The 22275-nt window shown below is 39.1% G+C and overlaps 1 protein-coding gene across 1 annotated transcript; it reads right to left on the reverse strand.

Moving 5' to 3' along the window:
* Nucleotides 1–5845: 5845 nt before the first annotated feature.
* LOC145393473 (uncharacterized) lies at nucleotides 5846–20417 on the reverse strand. The gene is made up of 6 exons (XM_080267579.1): nucleotides 20361–20417; nucleotides 19077–19159; nucleotides 18639–18774; nucleotides 15975–16057; nucleotides 15283–15492; nucleotides 5846–8599 (listed from the first exon to the last, which is right to left on the reverse strand). The coding sequence occupies exons 2-6, from the start codon at nucleotides 19149–19151 to the stop codon at nucleotides 8510–8512; spliced, it is 594 nt and encodes a 197-aa protein (XP_080123705.1). The 5' UTR covers nucleotides 19152–19159; nucleotides 20361–20417; the 3' UTR covers nucleotides 5846–8509.
* Between the last annotated feature and the right edge of the window lie 1858 nt (nucleotides 20418–22275).

Here is a 22275-nt window from a genome sequence, read left to right on the forward strand (position 1 = left end):
ATAACCAGAATTGTCTCTGGGATCGAACACGCGTCATTTCAGACAGCAGGTTACTTCTTTACCCCCTTGCCACCACCTTGCCTCACATGTTGCCTCACCTACAATACTTTCTCCTGCTTCAGCATTTATTAATCTCTTCACAATTACATTCTTGCAGTTTCAGATAAAAGTGATATAACAGTTCCACGGTAAGAATTTATATTATAATGGTAATTATTATACTAATAGTAATAACGATAATAGTAATAATAATCATAGTAATAATTACGGTTATGAATATATATAATAATGCTTACAAGCCATATTTTGATATACTGTAATCGCACTGGCCTGGGTTGATTCGCTCTCGCTTCATTGATTTTCTAGACAGATCATGGTCGTCCTTTCTTTGAAACAAAAGATTAGTAATAAGCAAAATATTCGATAATTGTCAAATTTACATATTATTTTAAAGTAGCTAAGGTTTTAAAACGTCAACAACGACAAAAATGGGGAAGCTCAAGGGTATGAAAGGCGAGCTAAAATGGGATTACAATAATATTGGTGGTAGGGGTGACTATGCAACGGGAGCGAGGGTGTTAAGAATCTCCCGCCCAGAGCGTTCTAGGGTCCAGATTCATAAACTTAAGATCAGTTCCATGTCGTAACTAAGAATTGTTTTTGCAGGAGGGATACGAGGGGATTCTTCACCCTTCTTTCCTTGTTCATGCTAAAAATGGACCAGACATTGTTATTATTATTATTATTATTATTATTATTATTATCATCATTATTATTTGTTAATGAGGAATGGGAGACATGGGAAGACTGTGCATCCTCCTTCACGTGCTTTTCCTGCAAAAACTAAACCACAATTACGACTGGGAATCGATTGTGAGTTTGGTCTTAATTCTTCGCTTGTTTACCTCATATCCAAGGGACATATACAAACCAAATCTTACAGAATATTTTTGTTTTGGATGGGAAGTATGTACGTATATATATATATATATATATATATATATATATATATATATATATATATATATATATATATATATATATATATATATATATATATATAACTAAAGAAATTGTTGGGGATTATTGACAAGCCTTACTAAAAAAATACCATAATGTTGATGTATATACTGTATTTGCAAGTTGTTCTGCTGATTTTTCCTGAACATGTCTTTTACATGTACTATATATATATATATATATATATATATATATATATATATATATATATATATATATATATATATATATATATATATATACTTTTTTTCCTTGCCATGAGACATGGGAATATCGACATGTACGGTCAGAGGAGAATATATTATTTAATTGTAATATTTCTCGATCAAGGCTATATATTTCTAGCCACTCTGTATCTATTTGTAATAAACTCGTTTCACTTTGGCTGTGTTTGAGTCGGAGCAAAGACACATACGGTAGCCTACTGCAGGCTACACCCTCATGCCAGTTCGGACTGGGGCTCGAAGGCACTCGAATAAATCATGCTCAGTCTTCATAGTTCTGGGCTGCCATGTAAAAACTGACAGTGACGATTGATTGGATGGTGTGGGTATGGATTAAGTTTTTTTGTGTACGTTGGCCAGCGGGCTACTGAATAGCCTACCGTAAATTAATAGTCGTACAGGTCAGTGATTCCTTTTGTACAATACATTCGGAGTTGGGAGTTGTAAAGCTTTGACTGATCTAGCTTCAGGGTGGTGTATAAAAGAACCATTAACTTCGTCCAAATATTTTAGGATCTTATTCTCATCGATTCCCCTGCACCTCTTCCCAAACAGTTTGACTGTACTTCGCATATTACTCGGGTACTCTATTGTATGACATTAATTGCTTTTGGTACTGGGATATTTTACACATATACCATGCGACAAAATATTAGCTCGCCAGATATACAATAAACTTGTAAGGAAAGGGTGCTAAGGAGCCGCTAAAGCCGATGAAAATGCGGGCCTTAGCATTGTGTGCCTGGGTGTACTTCGAAGAAAAACAAGAATGATAGATATATAGCGTACACCAAGAGCATATTATTCATTACTACACACACACACACACACACACACATATATATATATATATATATATATATATATAGAGAGAGAGAGAGAGAGAGAGAGAGAGAGAGAGAGAGAGAGAGAGAGAGAGAGAGAGAGAGAGATCTTAGTAGTGTGGTAGGTGGGGTCACCCACCATCCACTCACTAGATGTAGTGCTGCCTTCAAATGACTCTATACTTGTATGAGTGACAAGCCAAATGGTTTCCTGTAAACCAGTAAACCATTTACAACGTTGGGTGCTAACATACAACTCAGGGATAAGTGTGTCTGGTCACCTTCTTTAATGCTGGGTCCAGGTAGCCTAGCCCTGGGCTCCTATGTTCTTGATGGGACAAAAAAGGGTTGGATGATGAATGACTGGTGCTACGAAGACCTTGATACGAAACAGAGGCCTGAATGTGGCAGCTACAGTAGGACTCCATAAAGGAATACTATTCATTCTTATGCAACACTTTAGTGTTGCAAAAGAATGAAGCGGCAAGGATTTGGAGTGGTTCTTGAGAATGTTTGAGTGCGGAAAGTGGACAGGGTAAAAAATAATGTGATTCTTGAAAGATGTGGAGTAAGGCAGGCTGTGGACAAGTACTAAGTGTGTGTGTGCCAAGATGGTATGGTTGCAGGGAGAGAATAGGTATAAATATGATGGGAAAAAAGGTATATGTTAGTGAGTTTGATGATGAAGGACGGCAGTCACACTGTAAGCCAAGTAGGTAGATATGATAAGCAAGTAAATGAGTGTGACAAAGATGTGGAGGCTGACAAGGCTAGGAAACTGACAGGGGATCAAGTTAGCTGGATGGTAATGAAGGTAATGGAGAGAGTTCTAGATGGTACGCTTAGAGAAAGAGCGAATATTGATGAAATGCAGTTTGGTTTTATGCCAGGCAAAGGGACCACTGATACCATATTGTTCGACAGTTTCAGGAAATATATGAAGAAAAAGTGTGTACTTTTTGTTGATTTGGTGAGGGCCTTTGACAGAGTCCCTCGGGGGGTGGTGAAGTGGGGAGGGTGAAAGCTTGGGATCTAGGAGTGGCTGGTTAGAGTGGTAATGGCTATGTATGTGGGTGCTCGCACACAGGTAAGAGTGGATGGAGATGTGAGTGGTGAGCTTTCCGAGAATGTTGGTGTGCATCAGGGGTCAGTCTGAGCCCCTTGTTGTTTACAATGGTGCTTGAAGCCCTTTCACGTGACTTCAGAAATTGACTCAAGTTGGAGATGTTGTATGCCAACGATATGGGCTCGAGAGTAAATAAATGCAGATAAAACAAAGGTGATGGTATCTATGGTTGGTGGCGGTACTGTCAAAGAAGAGGGAGAGTGGCCATGTGCCGTTTGCCACAAGGGTGTGGGAAGTAATTCCATCTTGTGCAGTGTTTGCGATAAGTGGGTAAACAAGAGATGTAGTGGTATTAGAGGTAGACTATGAGATAATGTTGATTTTGTGTGTGCGGTGTGTCGGGGAGAGCATGTGGAGATTGTCAGGTGTGAAAGGATTGATCTTGCTGGCGAGTCTCTCGAGTGTGTGTAAGTTTGGTTAGTTGGGAGACATGTTACGTGCTGGAGATGGGGCTGGAACTAGCTCTGTGGCTAGAGTGTGGAATAGTTGAAAGTTCAGGGAGCTGTTGCCTCTCCTGACACTGAGAGGTCACACCCTCCTTGCTAAGAGATCTTTGTATGCAGCATGTGTTAGGAGTGTAATGCAGTATTGTGAAACCTGGGCAGTAAGGGTATTCGCAGACTCAAACGTACAGAAATGACAATGATAAGGTGGATATGCAGTGCATCCTTGAATGCATGGCCTGGGGGGATCTGCCCAGTAAAGGATGTTCACAGGCTCCAACATACAAAAAGACAATGATTAGGAGGATGTGCAGTGCATCCTTGAATGCAAGGCCTGGGAGAGTTATATTTACGATGGAAGAGTTAAAAGGGATGGGACTGGATTGCATTGGTGTGATGAGAAGTAGATTGAGATGGTTTAGGCATGTGGAGAGGAAGGGGGATGACAGTTGGGTGCAGAAAGTGAGAAGTGTTAACGTTGGGGGTTGGGTTGCGATAAGCAGACGGAAAAAAGACCTGGGACGAGGTCACTGAGTGTGACCTCAGGGATGTGGGACTGAATAGGGAGGCTGCCAGAGATCAAGCAGCATGGAGGGCCACCATTAGGTGACGAAGGGTGACACATACAAGCATGTTGAAGCCTTTATGAAACAAAACGAAACGATTGCATGATAAGGATTTGGTATCTTTTACAGCTTCATAGTAATTGGCCTGTCTGATAGGTTATTATGAAGACAAATGTCAAAAGGTGTACCTATGAGGTGGAGTCATGATTCCAGGGGTTGAATGGTGAATGAAAGGGTGTGGCCCATTTCACTGGGCATGCTGATTAGTTGTTTCTCATATTCTTTCCTTTTCCTTCCTTTCTCCACCCTACCTCATTGCACCTGCATGCAAGAAAAGAAGGCAGAATGATTATGAAATCCTTTGATAAGGAAGGACATAAGTGCTATTTTATTCTCATTATGGCAAGAACTTATTCAGTCAAGTGAGATCAATGCCCAACAAAACTTAAACTCTTCGGCTCCATAATACCAGCTTTCTTTCTTCTTTACTTATTGTTCAACAAATTTCTTCAAGTAAGATCAATGCCCAACAAAACTTAAACTCTTCAGCTCCTTAATGCCAGCTTTCTTTCTTCTTACTTATCGTTTAACAAATTTCGTCAGGTAAGAGAAACACACCACAGTAAAAAGGGTAAATATGTCTGTCTGTCTTGGCCAAGAAACTGAAAACTTTCCATTTTATTCCAGACCATGCCAAACAGCTGTATTCGTTTCACGAAGACCATTACAGTCAGAGAAGTTCCACATAGTGTATTTATAGCACTGCAGCCCCAAGCCTTTAAAGCAGGGTTTTTCAAACACTGGTCAATCATGTACTCCTTTAGGTTATTAATTATAAACCACATACCCCTTTGCACAGCTAAGAAAAACATTCTACATTAGTCCTTGATAAAAAACAAAATACTGTACTCCTACACAATTACTATAGAAGTTGTACACACAGCTTGGAAAATAACAGATTCTAGCAAATGCTGCTGCTGCTTCAGGCAAAGACTACAAACTTTCGGGCAGGACACAAAATATTTACAATTTTTATTAATTTCAGAACTTTGTTATGCTTGCTTGCCTAGAGCCAGGGCTTCTGCTCTGCGTAAAGTACTGTTCAAGACACAGCCACAGAGATAACCTTCCTTGAAAAGCCAAGCATCAGTACTGGACTTAGTGATGCTTAAAACAGAAACCATGCTCATACTGGTGTGCTGATAAAATGTTATAGTCAGAACAGCAATTATTATTGTACTCCATGTAATGGCAGACAATTTTATTCAGCTATCATAGAAGCTTGAGAGAGAATTGTCACCTTCTGGTAGGGACACTATATTTTAGCCCATACTAATTATTTTATTCAGTCTAGTGAGACATAGGAGTCTGCCTTACAAAGGTTGTACAAAAACAGCCATATTGATGACTTGGTAGCATAACTGGCTAATATGATATCAATCTAGTGGTAATGTTTCATGAATCTCATGCAGGCGATTCACTTACCAAGGTTGCAAATATTCTTTGTATGCTATCAGGAAGTCAACACAACCTAAGTTAATGGTTTTATGAACTATGAGTATTCTCTTAAGTCTAGGAATACACACAAATTTTGCATCTTCTAAATCGTTGCTCAAGGGACACATAAATTAAAAGTCAGCAATGAAAATAACACATTTTTAATGACTTGTTTGTGTACCCTTAAGACACTACTTCACAATCCCCTGGGGTACACGTAACTGTTTGAAAGGAAAAATAATTTTAATGTAATCTATGTTTTGAAACTTTACAGCCTACTCATTCACCAGATACAGTATCACTGCCAATTCTATAAAAGGAAAGCATACTACTGTACTAATTATGTATGTGGCTAAAACTTGTCATGACAACAGAAAGGAAAAAGGATTTTTTTTCCCCCACTATGGCTTATAGCTCCACAAACTCATCTTTCCCTCTACTTTAAATCATTGTACTCTTGCATATACTGTATATTTTTATTCAATATACTCATTATACCTCTTTAAAACCATCCTCTGAACTGGGGGCATGTCATTAGCTAAAGTGTGAGTGTTTAACAGGCTTTAAACAACACTCTCAAAATACATCAAATAGGCAAACACTGTACCAAGATTTTAATAAACAAAAACTGGGCAAATAAGGGCCTATACATATGTTTTGGCAAAACAAGGAATATATATGCATTCCAAAGTAAGCTTTTCATATATCAAAGAAACCAAGCTGATTCTAAACTCTTCAGGCATTTAATATTTTGTATAACACTTACTGAGTTTCAACTACGAATTTTGGGTTGTCTCTACCTTCACCTGTAGTGAAAACACCATGAACTAAGCATGTTCAAACCTTACAGTGTAAGACTTGAATCTGTCTCTTTGATAGTCCATCACGGACTTTTTGTCTTTACAGAATACAGTCTCCTGGAAAGACATATCTGTGCACAAAGGGAATAATACTGGAAAGACATATCTGTGCACAAAGGGAATAATACAAAACCTATCAGTATTACACTGGCAAATAGCTAGTAATCTCAATCCTTAAATTATGATAACTAAAAGCACTGTACAGCAAATCCTTCATTTAGAAATATCCTCAAATAGAATTATAGAAAAGATTTAATCATAATTAATACTAAGCTCAGTAGGCTCTTTGTTCAACAAATTTGTTTACCAACACCCACTGTGCATATACATATACAGTATATTTTTTTTCTACAAAAAGGATCTTCTGAACATGTGTTAGCTACTAGTGAACGGATATATATTAAGCATCACCACAGCTTCCAGTGAATGGATATATTGTATTATGCATCAGCATTCACAACTCCCTTCCCTACAAAGGGCTGCATGAGGTAATGTCCAGCGTACAGGTTTCATAATGCCACTAACAATATTTTACTGGAGCTATGTGCTGCAAGCTCAAGTCAAGGACTATGAAACCGTAAACAAATGTTGTTGGAGTCAATAACCCAAGTGTTGTGTTTATGAAAATTCTGCACACTGCCATTACTTTAAATATCAGAGGTAAAATTTACAATGTGTTCCAAACATTACTTTTCCTTCAACCTCACCTGTAAAATTTTTGTATCAAGATACAAGCATAATTTATCCTAAGGTTTTCACAATGAGTACAATAATAACAATAAAGTTGTAAAAATAAGATTCTCTGCATTGCTCTTAATGCTGCTTGTATGCAAAAATTTCATTATTACACATTTCTTGAAATTATGTCTAGTACATACAGGAATTCCTCACTTAACACAACTAATTTTGTTTTACAATGACTGATGTACTTCACACAAAACCATCCGTTAAATACAGCAATAAGAGTAGGCAGTGATGGATTTATGATTTAAACTTCTTGGTTTTATACCTGCTGCATTAAAAATAAAGTAGTACTTTTACTATGCACTCTCACAATTAAAACAAACAAGCAAGGGTACACCACAGCAAAAAATGTGATACAACTGCATTATCCATTTCTTAATTCTCTCAAACCTGATGAATATACACTTTTATCCAAGAACCTATCCTCCATGTAGCAGTAATTTCATGGAAATCATTGACAGTATTAAATGAGGAATACTACACTGTATACTGATATCATCAAAACTTGAGTAAATATATATTAGTAGCTCCTACTGCACCACATATACTAAGGCAATGATACAGAGTGCTGGTACTGTACTAAATCATCATTTGGATGTGGCAAAAATTAACCTATATATTATCAATGCTCAAGAAAATGCATATTAATAGTTCCTCCCAAAACAAATACTAAAGCAAAAGATATAAAAGTGTACTGTACTGAAGAGCCAAAAGTACCTTCCTCTTCAAGCAGCAAAAGCTACAGTGTCATTATTCCATCCTTCCAAGACACAAATTCTGACACTGTGCTGTGGGTACACTGTATTCATGATTCAAGCAGTATACTTGTGCAATAAAGCTCTCACAAGTAACTTATTATGGGTATATAATTTACAAGAAAACAGATTCTCATGACATCATTAATCCAGAACTTTGACCCAAAGCAATGCAGATAATAATCAGTGTTTGGCTACAGTGGATGGTACAGCAAAATCTAGCACAAATGTCAAGGCACTACACTATTGAGACTTTTGTTACCACACTAACTAATGTGTGCAATATGCTTCATTAGATGGTCCATTATTCAATGTGCTCATCCCTCCTGGGGTTAGTATAAACTGCAATTAAAAGCAAAATTACACTTTCCTGATCTAAATCTCTTCCCTCTAGAGCAGAAATGGTACTGCAATACCTACTCTACGTTTTTCATCATATATGTCAACAGCCTAATAACCAAGGCCCTTCCCAATCAGTTCCTTCTCAGATACAGGCTCTTCAATCAGGACACGGTGATCCTCTGCATTCTCACAACGCATCTGTAATGGAAGGATACTTCCTTAGCAATTATATCAATATTACATATTATAAATGCGTTCAAACTATACAGAAAGATGTGGTTGAGTAGATGCAAGACAGGAGTAGAAATGGAAGAAAGGAATATACTGCAAGTACAAAGTCTATGAAGTCAACAAAGAGATTTGAAAAATATATGATTTAATGACAAAAATTAATGCAAACTAAACTGAAAAAGAAAATATTTTAGTGCAAAAATTTAATAAGGTGTGGAAAACTATCATGAAAATTCAAGGGATATGAAGGAAAAGAAGGAATAATGAAGAACTAGCACAAAATCATAAATGGCCATATGGCACTAAGGCAGAAGGGAGTGGGGGAAATAATTACATTAAATGTATGATGTGAAGAGCAATAAGAAAGGTTAAACAAACAGCTGAAGGCGTGGAATAAAAGAAAACGAATACATGGGAGTGAAATAAGGAGACAAGGAAGAAAATATTCTGGAAGGCTGATAAAAGGGAATGATCCAAGCATGGTGATGGTAAGCCTAATTGGTTTTGGTGGTACCTAAGAATGAAAGGCACCAGGAGATGAGGTACCATATATAACATTATAGGATAGTGGACTGCAATGTCTGTGGCATATACAGCATGCAAGGAAGGCTCCTGACTTATGTAATCAACTTTATAATCTCATGCTTTTACTGTCTTCCCTTAGTTATTGCACATATCTGGTACATGCATATGACTGATGATAACAAAACCATGCAATAATGAAGACCTAATACCAATGGGATTCATCTTAATTGGTCCCAAGCACCAAAGATTCAATCCTAATTTTCCCTTCTATGACATTTTAGATCCAATAAAGGAGCATTGTGGTGTGGATGTGGATGTGATAGGAAGCGTTATGAGGAACACACCGAGGTGGTTTGGCCATGTGGAGAGGATGGAGGGCGAAAGACTGACGAAGAGAGTGTATGTGAGTGAGGTGGAGGGGGGAAGAGGGAGGGGGAGGCCGAGGATGAGATGGAGGGATGGGGTGGAGAGGTATATGAGAGAGGGGGGTGTGAGTTGGGAGCAGGCCAGTGAAATGGCGGGGGACAGGGCGACTTGGAGGCGATTTGTTTGTGGCCACCCCAAACGGGATTGAGGCGTCTGGCAATAGATAGATAGATAGAAATATATATAATGTTATGGTACATACCACAAACAATCAAAAGCACTGTTACAGGTTAACAGGTTAGTAGAAAGTAGCTGTTGTTTTTACTGATGCTGGTGAAAGATGTCCGATTTACTTCTACCTCTGTGTGTTGTGGTGACGGTTTAAGTGGTCAACATAAAGCAAAACTCACCTAACCCAGCTGTCATGGTGCAGGCCAATGAAAATGAGCTTTGATGGCTAAAAGGTCCCAGCCAATGAAAACGACTTATTTGTGTGATAACGTCACGTGGTGATGGGCCAATGCATGCACGAGGCATGTGTGAGTGAGTGTATTTGTGTGTTTCAGTGGGCTAAAGCTATGGTCACATGGGGATATTTTTGAGCAATAGCATGAGAACTGAAATTCTTTCAAATGTGGTCATGCAAGCTGTTTACCATAGAAAGAAAAAACAAGTGAGTGCTGCCATGTGAGCTATGCAACTGATCATCATCTTTCCTGTAAAGTCATACTGATACACAAATGAGTACAGCAATAAAAACACTGAAGATAAATGCCAACATGGATGCTGTTATTCTGGCCATCCTGATGCTTGTAACAAAGAAGAAGACTACTAGCCTACTTAGAAAATGTTTGTGTACTTCCATGTAGCTTGCTAGAAGGGAGAGCGAGATTTATTATAAAATGGTCAAGAGTTTAATTTAAACCCAGAAACCATGAGGTAGTGGTTATGACTCAAAAAACTTCAATATCTTCATCAGTTGAGTCTTGTGTTTAAAGTTATTAACTACGAGGATACCAATATGAGGAAGTTTGTGACCTTGAGTGAGCAGTGGGCTTTGTTATAAACAAAAGCTGGTCAGCACAACAGCAAATGTATACTACTCATGTGCTTTTAAAATTGAGTATTCTATCCATAACCGTAATCAAACCAGTAATATACTCTGATGATTAAGCACAAATATGAACATTATACCCCCCCGTGGCGGGGGGGACACAACCTGGCCGCACTATGGGGTGGTACTACTACTCTGCGGCCAGGTTGTGTTAGGAAGAATACTGCCTGCGTGTCGTAAAAGGCGACTGAAAGGGGCGGGGTGAGGGGACTAGGGACCCCCTCCTCTGTTTTTTAGTTCCTAAAAAGAGACAGGCCAGAGAAAGGGATGGGGGATGGAGTTATCCCCATACCCTGAAGATTGGGTCTATGAATGTGCGTGGATGTAGTACGATTGAGGCTAAAAGGGAGGAGATTGGGTAATGTTTGTGAGAAGAAAGTTGGATGTGTTAGCTTTGAGTGAAACGAAGATGAAAGGGAAGGGGGAATCTATGTTTGGAAGTGTGAATGGAAGATTGTCAGGTGTTGATAGAGGAAGGGCAAGAGAAGGTGTGGCCTTGTTAGTGAGTCTGGAAGTACAGCAATGTGTGATTGAATGGAAGGAGGTGTCACTGAGACTGATGTGGGTGAAAGCGAAATTTGAACGTGAGTTGTGGGTGTTTGTGAGTGCATATGGGCCTGGTAGTGACAGGGATGAAGAAGAGAGGGAGTCTTTCTGGAATGATGTTGATGAGTGTCTGCAGAGTTTTGGAGCGAATGTGAATGTGGTAATGATGGGAGATCTGAATGCTAGAGTGGGAAATGTAGCAGTTGAAGGCGTAGTTGGTATGCATGGTGTGCCTGGAAGAAATGAAAATGGGGAACGAATGATAGCGATGTGTGTTGAGTGAGAGATGGTGATTGGGAATACGCTGTTTGAAAAGAAAGATATTTATAAGTATACATGGGTAAGACAGGAGGGTGGAAGGGTTGTTGATAGAGCTTTGATGGACTATGTGGTTGTGTCTAGGAATGTAATAGGAAGATTGTTGGATGTGAGAGTTCTGAGAGGGGAGGGTGGAGGTATGTCTGACCACTACCTGGTGGAGGGAAAGTTAAGAGTAGGTAAGAGATGGGTGAGAGCTAGGAGGGTTAGGTGTGGCAGGGAGGTTTTGAAAGTGAGTGAGTTGGATAAAAGAAAGAAAAAGATAGAGTATCAGGAGAAATTGAAAGATGAGTGGAACGCAGTGAAAGATCGGGAAAATGGCAGCGTTTAGGAGGAATGGCAGTTGTTTAAGAGTGCTGTGGTGGGGCATGCAGAAGAGGTGTGTGGTGTGAGACGTGTGGGTGGTGGTGTAAGAAAAGGAAGTGAATGGTGGTGCGAGGAAGTAAGTATGGCTGTGGCTGAGAAGAGACGTGCATATGAAGTGTGGCTGCAGAGGAAGGATGAGATGTCATATGAAAGGTATAAGGAAAAGAGGAATAGAGCGAGAAGGGCTGTGCGTGATGCTAAAGTGGCAGCAGATGAGAGGTGGGGTAGGCAGCTGACAGAGAATTTTCAACAGAATAAGAAAATGTTTTGGAAGGAGGTGAAAAGGGTGCGAAAGGGAGAGTCTGGGAAGGAAGAACGAGTAAAAGCAGAGGATGGAAGGATGTTAATTGAGATGGATGCAGTAAGGAAGAGATGGGCAGAGTATTTTGAAAGATTGTTAAATGTAGTGGAGGAAAGGGTGGCTGAGATTGTGGCGGATGGAAGGGTGCAAGGAATAAATGTGTTGGGAGAGTTGAATGATTCTTTGATCACGAAGGAGGAAGTGGAGAAGGCAGTAAAGGAGATGAAAACGGGGAAAGCTGCAGGTATGGATGGGTGTGCTGTGGAATGCCTGAAGGGTGGTGGAGTGACTATTGTTGACTGGTTAGTAAGATTGTTGAATGTGTGCTTTGAGAAAGGTATGGTGCCAATTGACTGGGCAAGTGCTTGTGTGGTCCCGTTGTATAAAGGCAAGGGTGATAAGTATGAATGTACTAGCTTTAGGGGTATAAGTCTGTTGAGTGTTGTAGGTAAGGTGTATGGTAGAGTGTTAATTATGAGAGTTAGAGAGGGTACAGAGGGAGTGATTGGTGATGAGCAGTGTGGCTTTAGGAGAGGGAGGGGATGCGTTGATCAGGTGATTGCTGTGAGACAAGTGTGTGAAAAGTATTTAGCGAAAGGCAAGGATGTGTTTTGGGCATTTATGGATTTAGAGAAAGTGTATGATAGAATTGATAGGGAGGCTTTGTGGACTGTTTTAAGATTGTATAGACTTGATGGTAGGTTACTAAAAGGGGTGAAAAATTTTTATGTAAACAGTAGAGCATGTGTAAGAGTGGGAAATGCTGTGAGTGATTGGTTTCCCGTGAGAGTGGGGCTGCGACAGGGATGTGTGATGTCGCCTTGGTTGTTTAATATTTACATGGATGGTGTTGTAAGGGAGGTGAATGCAAGAGTTTTAGGTGGTCTGAGTCAGGTAAATGTTGATGGTGGAGAGTGGAATCTGAAGCAGCTGCTGTTTGCAGATGATACTGCACTGGTGACTGATTCAGAGGAGAGATTTAGAAAGTTGGTAGAGGAGTTTGGAAGGGTGTGTGAAAGGAGGAAATTGAAAGTAAATGAGAATAAGAGTAAATTAATGAAGTGTACGAGGTTGATAGATGGTAGGGGGATGAATATAGTTTTGAATGGTGAGTTGCTTGAGGAGGTAGATTGTTGCTGTGGATGGAAGAATAGATGAAGAAGTGAAGTTTAGAATAAATGAAGTAGGAAAGGTGCTGGAAGGAATGAAAAAAGTGTTTAAATGTCATTTGCTTAGAATGGATGTAAAGAGAAGGCTGTATGAGGGTGTTGTGGTACCTACTGCATTATATGGGGCGGAAACATGGAATATGGGTGTAGCAGAGAGGAAAAGTTTGAATGTAATGGAGATAAGGTGTCTGAGGAGTATGTGTGAAGTGACACGTATGGATCGGGTGCGAAATGATGAAGTGCGAAGGAGAACTGGAGTTGTTTGGGAGATGGCTGGTAGAGTTGAGCAGAGGGTGTTGCGATGGTTTGGGTATATGGAGAGAATGGATGATGAGCGATTGGTGAAAAAGATAACTAGATCTGATGTGAGAGGTGTAAGGCTGAGAGGAAGACCACAAATAGGGTGGATGGACAGTGTGAAGAGAGCGCTGGATGCGAGAGGGATGTCTGTTGAGCAAGGAAGAGTGGCTGTGCGTGACAGAAATAAATGGAGAGAAGCTGTGAATGAATAAGTGATGACGCAGCCCTGAGGGGATATTCTCCCACATTTGGTTGGATCAGCTAGTCAGGTCAGGTGCGGGTAAGGGGATGGGTCTGTTATGATGTGGCAGGGGTAAACCAGTTCTGCTGTCGGGCCCTGCTGTGGATGTCACTGATTGCATTGTGCAGCTGACCCTTGTCTGGTGCGGTGCGGTGAGGATCTGTCCGTTCTCCCCTTTGGGGCTAAGATGCGAATGAATGTGTTTGAATGGATGGGTAAATGGGGAGTGTGTCGTCCTGTCTCGGCTACCTCCCTTTCCTTGGGGGAAGCAGCCTAGGTATATAGATAAAGACAGATGAACATTATACTTGGTATAACTGAATACAGTATTAGCAAGCATTTGACCCCGATTATTACTGGAGGTCTTTCGTGATCAGATTGACATGGCCATCTGAATCTTTCCCTAATTGCCCCCCAAACTTCAGAATGTCCGTATATCATGGAAAACACCGTTACAAGAAGCAAGACCTTCTAAAAAATCTCCCGTACAACCACAGATGAAGCCTTGAGATCAGCCCAGTTCAGGCATGCAGTAAGGAGATTTGGGGCCAAAAAATTTGCTACAACAGTGGAAGTACTGATTTTAATCTCACCCGCAATAATGAAACCCACACTGATGAGGGGCACAATATACACAGGATGACTGTACACTGTATTCTTGTCATCTAACTTCTGTTGGCATATTTTTATCAGACATGTAATTCTATGGCTCTTCATTTTTTTTCTTAATAGCAACAGCTACAAAATTATGTATTTAAAAAAAAAAAAAAAAAAAAAAAAAAAAAAAAAAAAGTCATTCCCTCAAAATCTTCAGGAAACTGTCATTTGCACTTCTTGCTACCACATGATTTACTTTAATCTCAAAAGGACCATAGACAGTGAAGGTTTAAGTATTAAAATCCACCTGTTCCAGTGAACAAAACTTGGGAAATAGCAAGAAAAACATAGGTATATCACCAGATTAGACTGATCAAGCAGCAACACAGAATCACTGTCTACAAAACACTTCACCCAGTTTCAAAGGTAGAGTTATTTCACATGCTGTCACTCAAGATTTTCACACTACCCATCAGAATGAACTGTTTAACCAAACTATCTACAAGCATAACAATCTTTAATACATCACTGATAATCTTCATTATTTTGCATTTTAAGCCAAAATTTTTGCAATCTCCATCTCTTCCAGCTAAACCTCCCAGCACCAGTACTTACCTTAAGGAACACAATGAATTTTAATGGTCATCCTCACCATTTCTTCCACCTAAAAATAAAAATGGAGAGAAAAATGAAAAACAGTAAGACATACAGGTGAGTAGGTAGGTTGGTAAGGGGTCATTGGGTTGGCAGGTAAGGAAGCAGGTAGGTATGTAGGCAGAGGTTTTTATTTTTCCCAACAGCACTCACCTCACGGTAATGACTGCGCACAACCAGAAGGATGTATGTCCATATGAAGGTTGCTAAGAATAAGCTGACAAGTATGACATCAAACACCATCATATGACTTGGGACATGTCCGGAGATCATCAGAATCACAAGCAGAAGTCCAAGCAGGGAGGCAAAAATAATCTTGATCAACATCAACACCATTGATGGCATCATCAGGCATGGGATTTTCTGCAATACACAGATAATAATAATCACCTGAAATATTAAATTCTCTACCATCAGCACATTAATGCTTTTAACACAATCTACAGACATCAACTTAACCCTTTCCAGCAAATAAATAGGGTTAGGGAGAATCAAGAAACTGGAAAGAGCACAAAATTATGAAGTGTTAGTGAAATGAACCATCCATCACTCCACAAGCAAACAATCCACTCCATTTTTTTAATGAGTGGTTTTCAAACACTAATACTGTGTACTGTACTGTAAATGAGATAATCTGACATTTAAGAGAAAAACTGGTGTTCATTCATCAGCAGCACAAACTGCTCAGAGAGAGAGAGAGAGAGAGAGAGAGAGAGAAACTATATATGCTCTTCAGACATGCTATTCTGATGTCACTAAAACCCGTGTAAAAAAAAAAAAAAAAAAAAAAAAAAAAAAAAAAAATCCACACAACCTCCCCCTGACAACTCAACTCTACCACTCACCTTATTCACTCCATGGATCAGCATGCTGTAGGCCATCAGACAGATCACAGCCCCCACAAAATGGCTAACCATAACCCACATAACTGCAATGGAAATTAAGTTCAGCTTTAATCCTATTAAAATAATTAACACTTCTAACATCACAGACCTCTGTTAACCGAAATATAAAAATGTAATCAAATCCATCCAGGATTTGTAATTATTACTTTCAAGTATGAGCATCTTTAAAAAAAATGTTCTTATTCAGTGGAGGAAGGCTGTGACTATACTTCAGTATGTGTACCATACCTGTAATATAGCTACTGCACATAGTGCTTTACTGTACAGCATGCCTGGGAGTACTGAAGCGTGTGGTTAAGTACCATACATGAGATATAAACTTAACATTTGTGAGAGTGGGAGATTTAGGAAAACATGTGGAAAAAAATGAGTTTTGCCTGGGAGCGGGGAATGATGCAGGTTACCATTTACATATCGTAAGTATTCCCTTTAATTTCATGTTACCTGTTCTGAGCCATGCAATGATACAATGACAAATGTTAGGAACCTAGCTGCATATTACACCCAAAACCTACCAAATTTTCTTTTATCACACTAACTCTAGTGCCACTCCTATATTTAGTAACAGCTTTGGCTTTTCACACTTGCACAGTGTCTGTCCATTATTCACTGCATTACCATGCCTAACTTAATATCCATATGTAAATATTCTTGAGCTTCAAGTTGTTTCCCACATTAAAAGAAAGGCAAGAAATCTAATTATATATATATATATATATATATATTGCCTATCACAGGAAAAAAAAAGTTGAGATTTGTTTGTAATGCCTAGGCACACTGTAGTTAGAAGACTGAAGTCACAGGCAGGCAGAGGCCATGTCATTATATGATCTGGTTACATTGCCAGAGAGCTGATCACATAATGAATGCACTAATAGTGAACTTATTGTCACACTGGTTCAGTGGAAATGAGCTTCAGGACTGTCAACCCCACAACATAAGCATAAGTCACATTCACACACTCATATTCAAGAAAAAATTACATAAACACATTTAAAAATTGTATAAAAAGAAAACATTTCCATATACCAGTACATTCATAGAGTAAACAAGTAATAATGGACAAATGAAAGTGGGCAGGGGAGAAAGCAAACCCATGGGCTGGTATGGGGTGTTGTATAAAACCAAAGCATTGTTTGAAAATTTAAACCGAATGTGAAAAAGGCAATCAGAAAAAAAAGTGTACTAATTGTATGTATGTATGTATGTATGTATGTATGTATATATATGTATGTGGTAGGTGGGGGCGCTCACCATCCACTCACTCGATGTAGTGCTGCTGTCGGGTGTCTGCCCTTTCCTCTCCTCTATCCTTCCTTCCTTCCATCCTCTTCTTTCTTTCTTTCCTTGTCCTTCTGCCTACAGGTGACTTTACACTCCCTCTTCTGTCTTTCTTCCCTTCATTCCTTCCTCTTCCTTCTGCCTGTCAGTGACTCTACACTGAGTGACAAGCCAAATGGTTTCCTGTACACCAGGAAACCATTTACTATGCTGGGTGGTAACCATATAACCAAATTTTGGCGCCTGGTGGTTAAGTGGACAATTATTGCGCTCCAATCGGATTGAGCCAATGAAGGTTTATATCCAAGGGATGGTTGGGGTTGATTGCTCATGTAATGCCACTCAGGGATGAGTGAGGCTGGTCACTCTCATCTTAAATGTAAGGACCAACTGCCTAGCCCCGGGCTCCTACGTTCCTCATGGGGCAGTGTAGGATTGGATGATAGATGGATATATATATATAAGAGCAAACAAGTGGTAGACATATAATTAGGGTTGCCTATACAGATTCAGGATGAAACTTTCAAAGTTGACGTACCAAGAACTTACCATAATACAGTATGCAGAAGACAATCAGTTTTGTTCAAATTTTCAGTAGGGCAGCACTAAATTCTTTTGAGCACAGAAACATCAAGTAGTTGAATATAAGGGTTGCTTATACAGTGATCCCTTCGTTGTGCAAAAATGACATCAAGCTTAGTGCATAATAACAAAATTATGTGAAATGAAACCACGATCTATGAGAATTATGCTAACTGATATTGGACACCCCACTCATAAACCCAAATTTTCCCTTTAAAAACAATTTATACTCACTAGCTACATACAGTACATACTGATACATGTATAAGAATCAGGAGCATAAAGCAGGAATGGTTTGGTAGAGTGATGAACATGGCACAATAAGGAAGAAATGCATACCAGAGATGCAAGATGGGTTTGGGGACAGGGTTTCTAAGGCTAGGGGGTGGTGAGACAGTGGTCTCCACCACCTGGGACTAATTCCTCGAGTAAGACCTCATCTCTGAATCCTTCAAAACCATCAAAAACCACAGATACGAACCATCACTGGCGGCAGAAACAAGCTCAGATGCATGATTCCCCCCTCCCCCCAAAAAATAAAATGCACATTATCAGGAGAGCAGATTTTCATCTTTCAGTTATAACGAAACCACCACAACCAAGTGCTCAATAACTAAGAGATCACTGTACAGATTTACGATGACAATGAACTAATACACCAGAAATTACTATGTAAGAAAAACAATGGCAGTACATGGAATACCAATACCTAACAGAGGGCAATAAACTTCAAAATCTTACCAATATTGGGAACAATTTTGCGGCAGTTTTCAAAATGGCTGAACTGAGGTTCGGTACAAATGCCATCAGCCATATCAACCACACTCACGGTAGTAAATGCATGTATGTCAGAAATGATGCTCAGCAAAGCGAATGCCTGAAAAGAAAGAAGATATTAGACAAAACTTGGCTCTAACAAGCACATGATACTGGGTAGTGTTGATGCATCTATGAAGCCAAATATTGTTATACCAGTAACTTACGTCAAACATGGCTATACAAATACAGTACCATACTTTATGTCAGATATATATACCAATACTTTTCATGGGGAAAAAAAAAAAATGCCATGAACAACTAAATTAGACAAGGAATACATATATGATGAATGCTATCAACTTATACTGGTGTATAATTTTAAGTCTGCTAAACTCAGTGTTAATACAATGACTGGCATACCACTCCAAGGCCACCAAGGACAAGGCAACCAGTCTTGCGAGAACAGCAACAACAGCAGTCTTTGGGCTCCCACATGTTGTACTCTGTCAAGTGTAAAAATAAATAACTAAAATGCTTCCATTTCAAGACAACTTCCATCCATCCATCATCCAATCTCATTTTACCTGATATAAACAGAAGTGTAACCCATGACTAATTTTATATATATATATATATATATATATATATATATACATACAATATCTGCACAATTCACATCTGCCACACCTGTATAAGTAGGCTGTGTTTTAGCATTAAATGCTTTACTAAATCACAATCGATCCATTCTCAGGCTTATGTGATGTTAGCAATACTTTAATATAAGTACTAGAACAAATACTTTAATTCTGTTGTCGCAGTACACACAACCCAACTCTTAAGACTGGAATGTTTCTTGTACTTGACATCAGGCAGCATATCTTTGGACCACAAATTATCATACCGCCCTAACAAAGTGTAGTTTGACTATTCATAGAATCCTAATTCTTTCCAGTTTCAACAGTATCAGCATGTCTTAAATATATTCCTCCCACCATCTGCTAGTTCTGAACTTTAAGTTAAATGACTGAAAAGGCAAAGTAATATCTTAAACAGTTTAAAATTCCCTTCTATATAAGAAAGGCTGTTACATAGGCTGTTGAGTGACAATTCAATGTTATACAATTTTCCATAACTTTTCACCTATTACAACCCGTGATTTATTCAGACTTCCCCTGCAAGAACACGATCAGATATTTTATTTTTGTCCCTACTGTTGATCTATTGTCCGTATACAATTCCCCTTTCGTGTCATTCACCACTGTCTGGAATTCCCTTCCTGTTGACGGAGTTTAAACTCCAACTCTGTTAAAATTATACTTAAATCCATAATGTTCCTTTTACCCCATAACAATCCTTCCCATCCCAATCTTGGTCATTCTAACCTACGGCTACTGTGTACTGACTAAATATCTCACTATCAAACGTCATGCCCCACACTCGAAGGTTAAATCCTTCCCGACAATGAAGCCATGATCATGGAGGCAAATGTCAACCACAATAAACTGAAGTTCTTAAAGTTCCGGATACCGTATCAATTCATACGCACGCCTACTTATTCCGAACTTATAATTTATAATCAATATTCTGTGTTTCATCATGGAAGCTATCCAGCTCTCGACTTGGCAAACATAATATCAACACTTTACATTGCATAACTCTCCATCATAACCATTTTATTCAATAATGAAACTAATGCATACTTACAGGTAGGCTGACAGCACTAAATGCAATCTTCAAGGATATTACACCTTTCTACTGTCCCTACGTTCACACGACTACGCAATTAATGCACCAGCCACCAAGCGACAAAGCAACGGAGTTGGGGCACTGCACAGTTGCCAATTCCACTGATGTCGCTTAATTTGCTCAAAGATCGCTAGAATTCCATTGAACACAAATTAACATCCGGAAAAATCACTGTATTACTTCGAAAATATTTACACTATCGATAAGACTTTGTAAATACCTCTAGAATATGGCTAGATTACTTAAAGTTTGATCCTTAAAATTGAAGCTAAATAACAGCTCTGGATCTAGCGGAAGTGCTAGCTTGGCAACTGAACGACGCCGCCCTCACACAACCCACCCCGCCACATCAACAAATAGTACAGGTGCCAACGCTCTTTCAGATTCAACTTATTATTTTGGCAGTATGCTGGTGCAATCTTTGTTGGTGCGTATGAGAGAGACAACACACACTGTGGAAGTATATCTGGCTAGTGTGTGATAATTCCACTTCATCATCATACGACTACTAGAGGATAAAACTTTAGAAATTCTCTTCCTGACGTCACGACTGGAAGCGGGTTTTCTTGGAATCTAGGAATTCCATGTTGCACCACGTAAGTATGATTGACTGAAATATTTCTCGTATATAAATTGTGCATGGTAGGCCTGTTTGTAGAATTACGTTCATTTTAATTTACGTAAAGCATACCTGTCAGAATAATTCTTAGTAACCTTCCTGTCCGTATGCCTTTTGTGGTGTAATCGCGGATTGCATCATGTCGATCGAATGGAAATTTAAGAAGCTACTGTATACTAGGAAGTTTCTTTACCAATACCGTTTGCTGCTTATGGCAAAAAAATCTGAAAAGCAAGTACATGTCAGTCCTAACGCCGCATACTTTGACTTTCGAGATGTAACCTGTTGCCACTACTACTGCCATTAAATGTTTTTGCATACTTCTTAAAATACGATTGAAATATTTATTGCTGTAAAGGAATACAGAGTGCATATTCAACAAAAGGAAGCGGTAAGTAATATATGAAACATTTACTACCAACTAAAACCATGACACCTTATAGTAGCCGGCATACATAGTACATACGCCTGACAAGGGTAGGCAGCTCATTTAACTCCGGTTTCAGTGAGTATCCAACACCAGAGACCATGTAGATTAGAGGGTTTCTAGCCTATACGCACCTCTAACAAATTACAAGTTATTGCATGGGCATCGTCATAATGGATGAAGAAGGGGAATTAATTCGATAATTCTTTTATATCGTCGATAAATATGGATCATGAATTGATTGTAGTATAAACACAGGCTACAGTACATGTAACTGAGAGAGAGAGACTAGTTTTCATCCACCGGAAACAAGTAATCTCTCTCTCTCTCTCTCTCTCTTCTTTTGTTGTCTATGTAGTTATGTACTCAGTATACCATTACAACAATAAATATTTCAATCAGTCAGTCTCTCTCCCCTTGTGTGTGTGTGTGTGTGTGTGTGTGTGTGTGTCAAAGAAAACATCGTGACATGGGGTAATTTTCGTTTTTTCACAGGGTGTTCGTAGCTCATTGTTCTTGGGGCCTTTTTATGCATAGTATACTCTGATATAGTCCTTTAAGTATCAATACCGACATAGCTTGCCTTTATAACGTTCAAGAGGATAAAAAGAAGTTTGGTCAATGTGCCAAATAAATCGCCGATGAAGAGTAGCTCCAAAGTTTACGATGACGTTGCTTATTATGTTTATGTTTCTGAACCTCGTCTTCCCTGTATCAGATGAGGGAAGCGAACGCAACTTTTGTGTGTTTTTGCCATACTTTGAACACGTTTTGGACTTAGTGCTTTGATGATCAGTTCCCTTTATATGAAGAACTACGGACATGGA

This window comes from Coenobita brevimanus, chromosome 24, assembly GCF_032717465.1.
Source record: "Coenobita brevimanus isolate Jiangsu-jjx chromosome 24, ASM3271746v2, whole genome shotgun sequence".
Classification (NCBI taxonomy): Eukaryota; Metazoa; Arthropoda; class Malacostraca; order Decapoda; family Coenobitidae; genus Coenobita; species Coenobita brevimanus.

Coding starts and splice junctions, on each gene's coding strand:
- LOC145393473 (XM_080267579.1), bottom strand. CDS start 19,151: ATGTGGGAGCCCAAAGACTGCTGTTGTTGCTGTTCTCGCAAGACTGGT. Junction 16,058..18,638: donor CAAAATTGTTCCCAATATTG/GTAAGATTTTGA, acceptor TTTCCATTGCAG/TTATGTGGGTTATGGTTAGC. Junction 15,493..15,974: donor TGATCCATGGAGTGAATAAG/GTGAGTGGTAGA, acceptor TGTGTATTGCAG/AAAATCCCATGCCTGATGAT.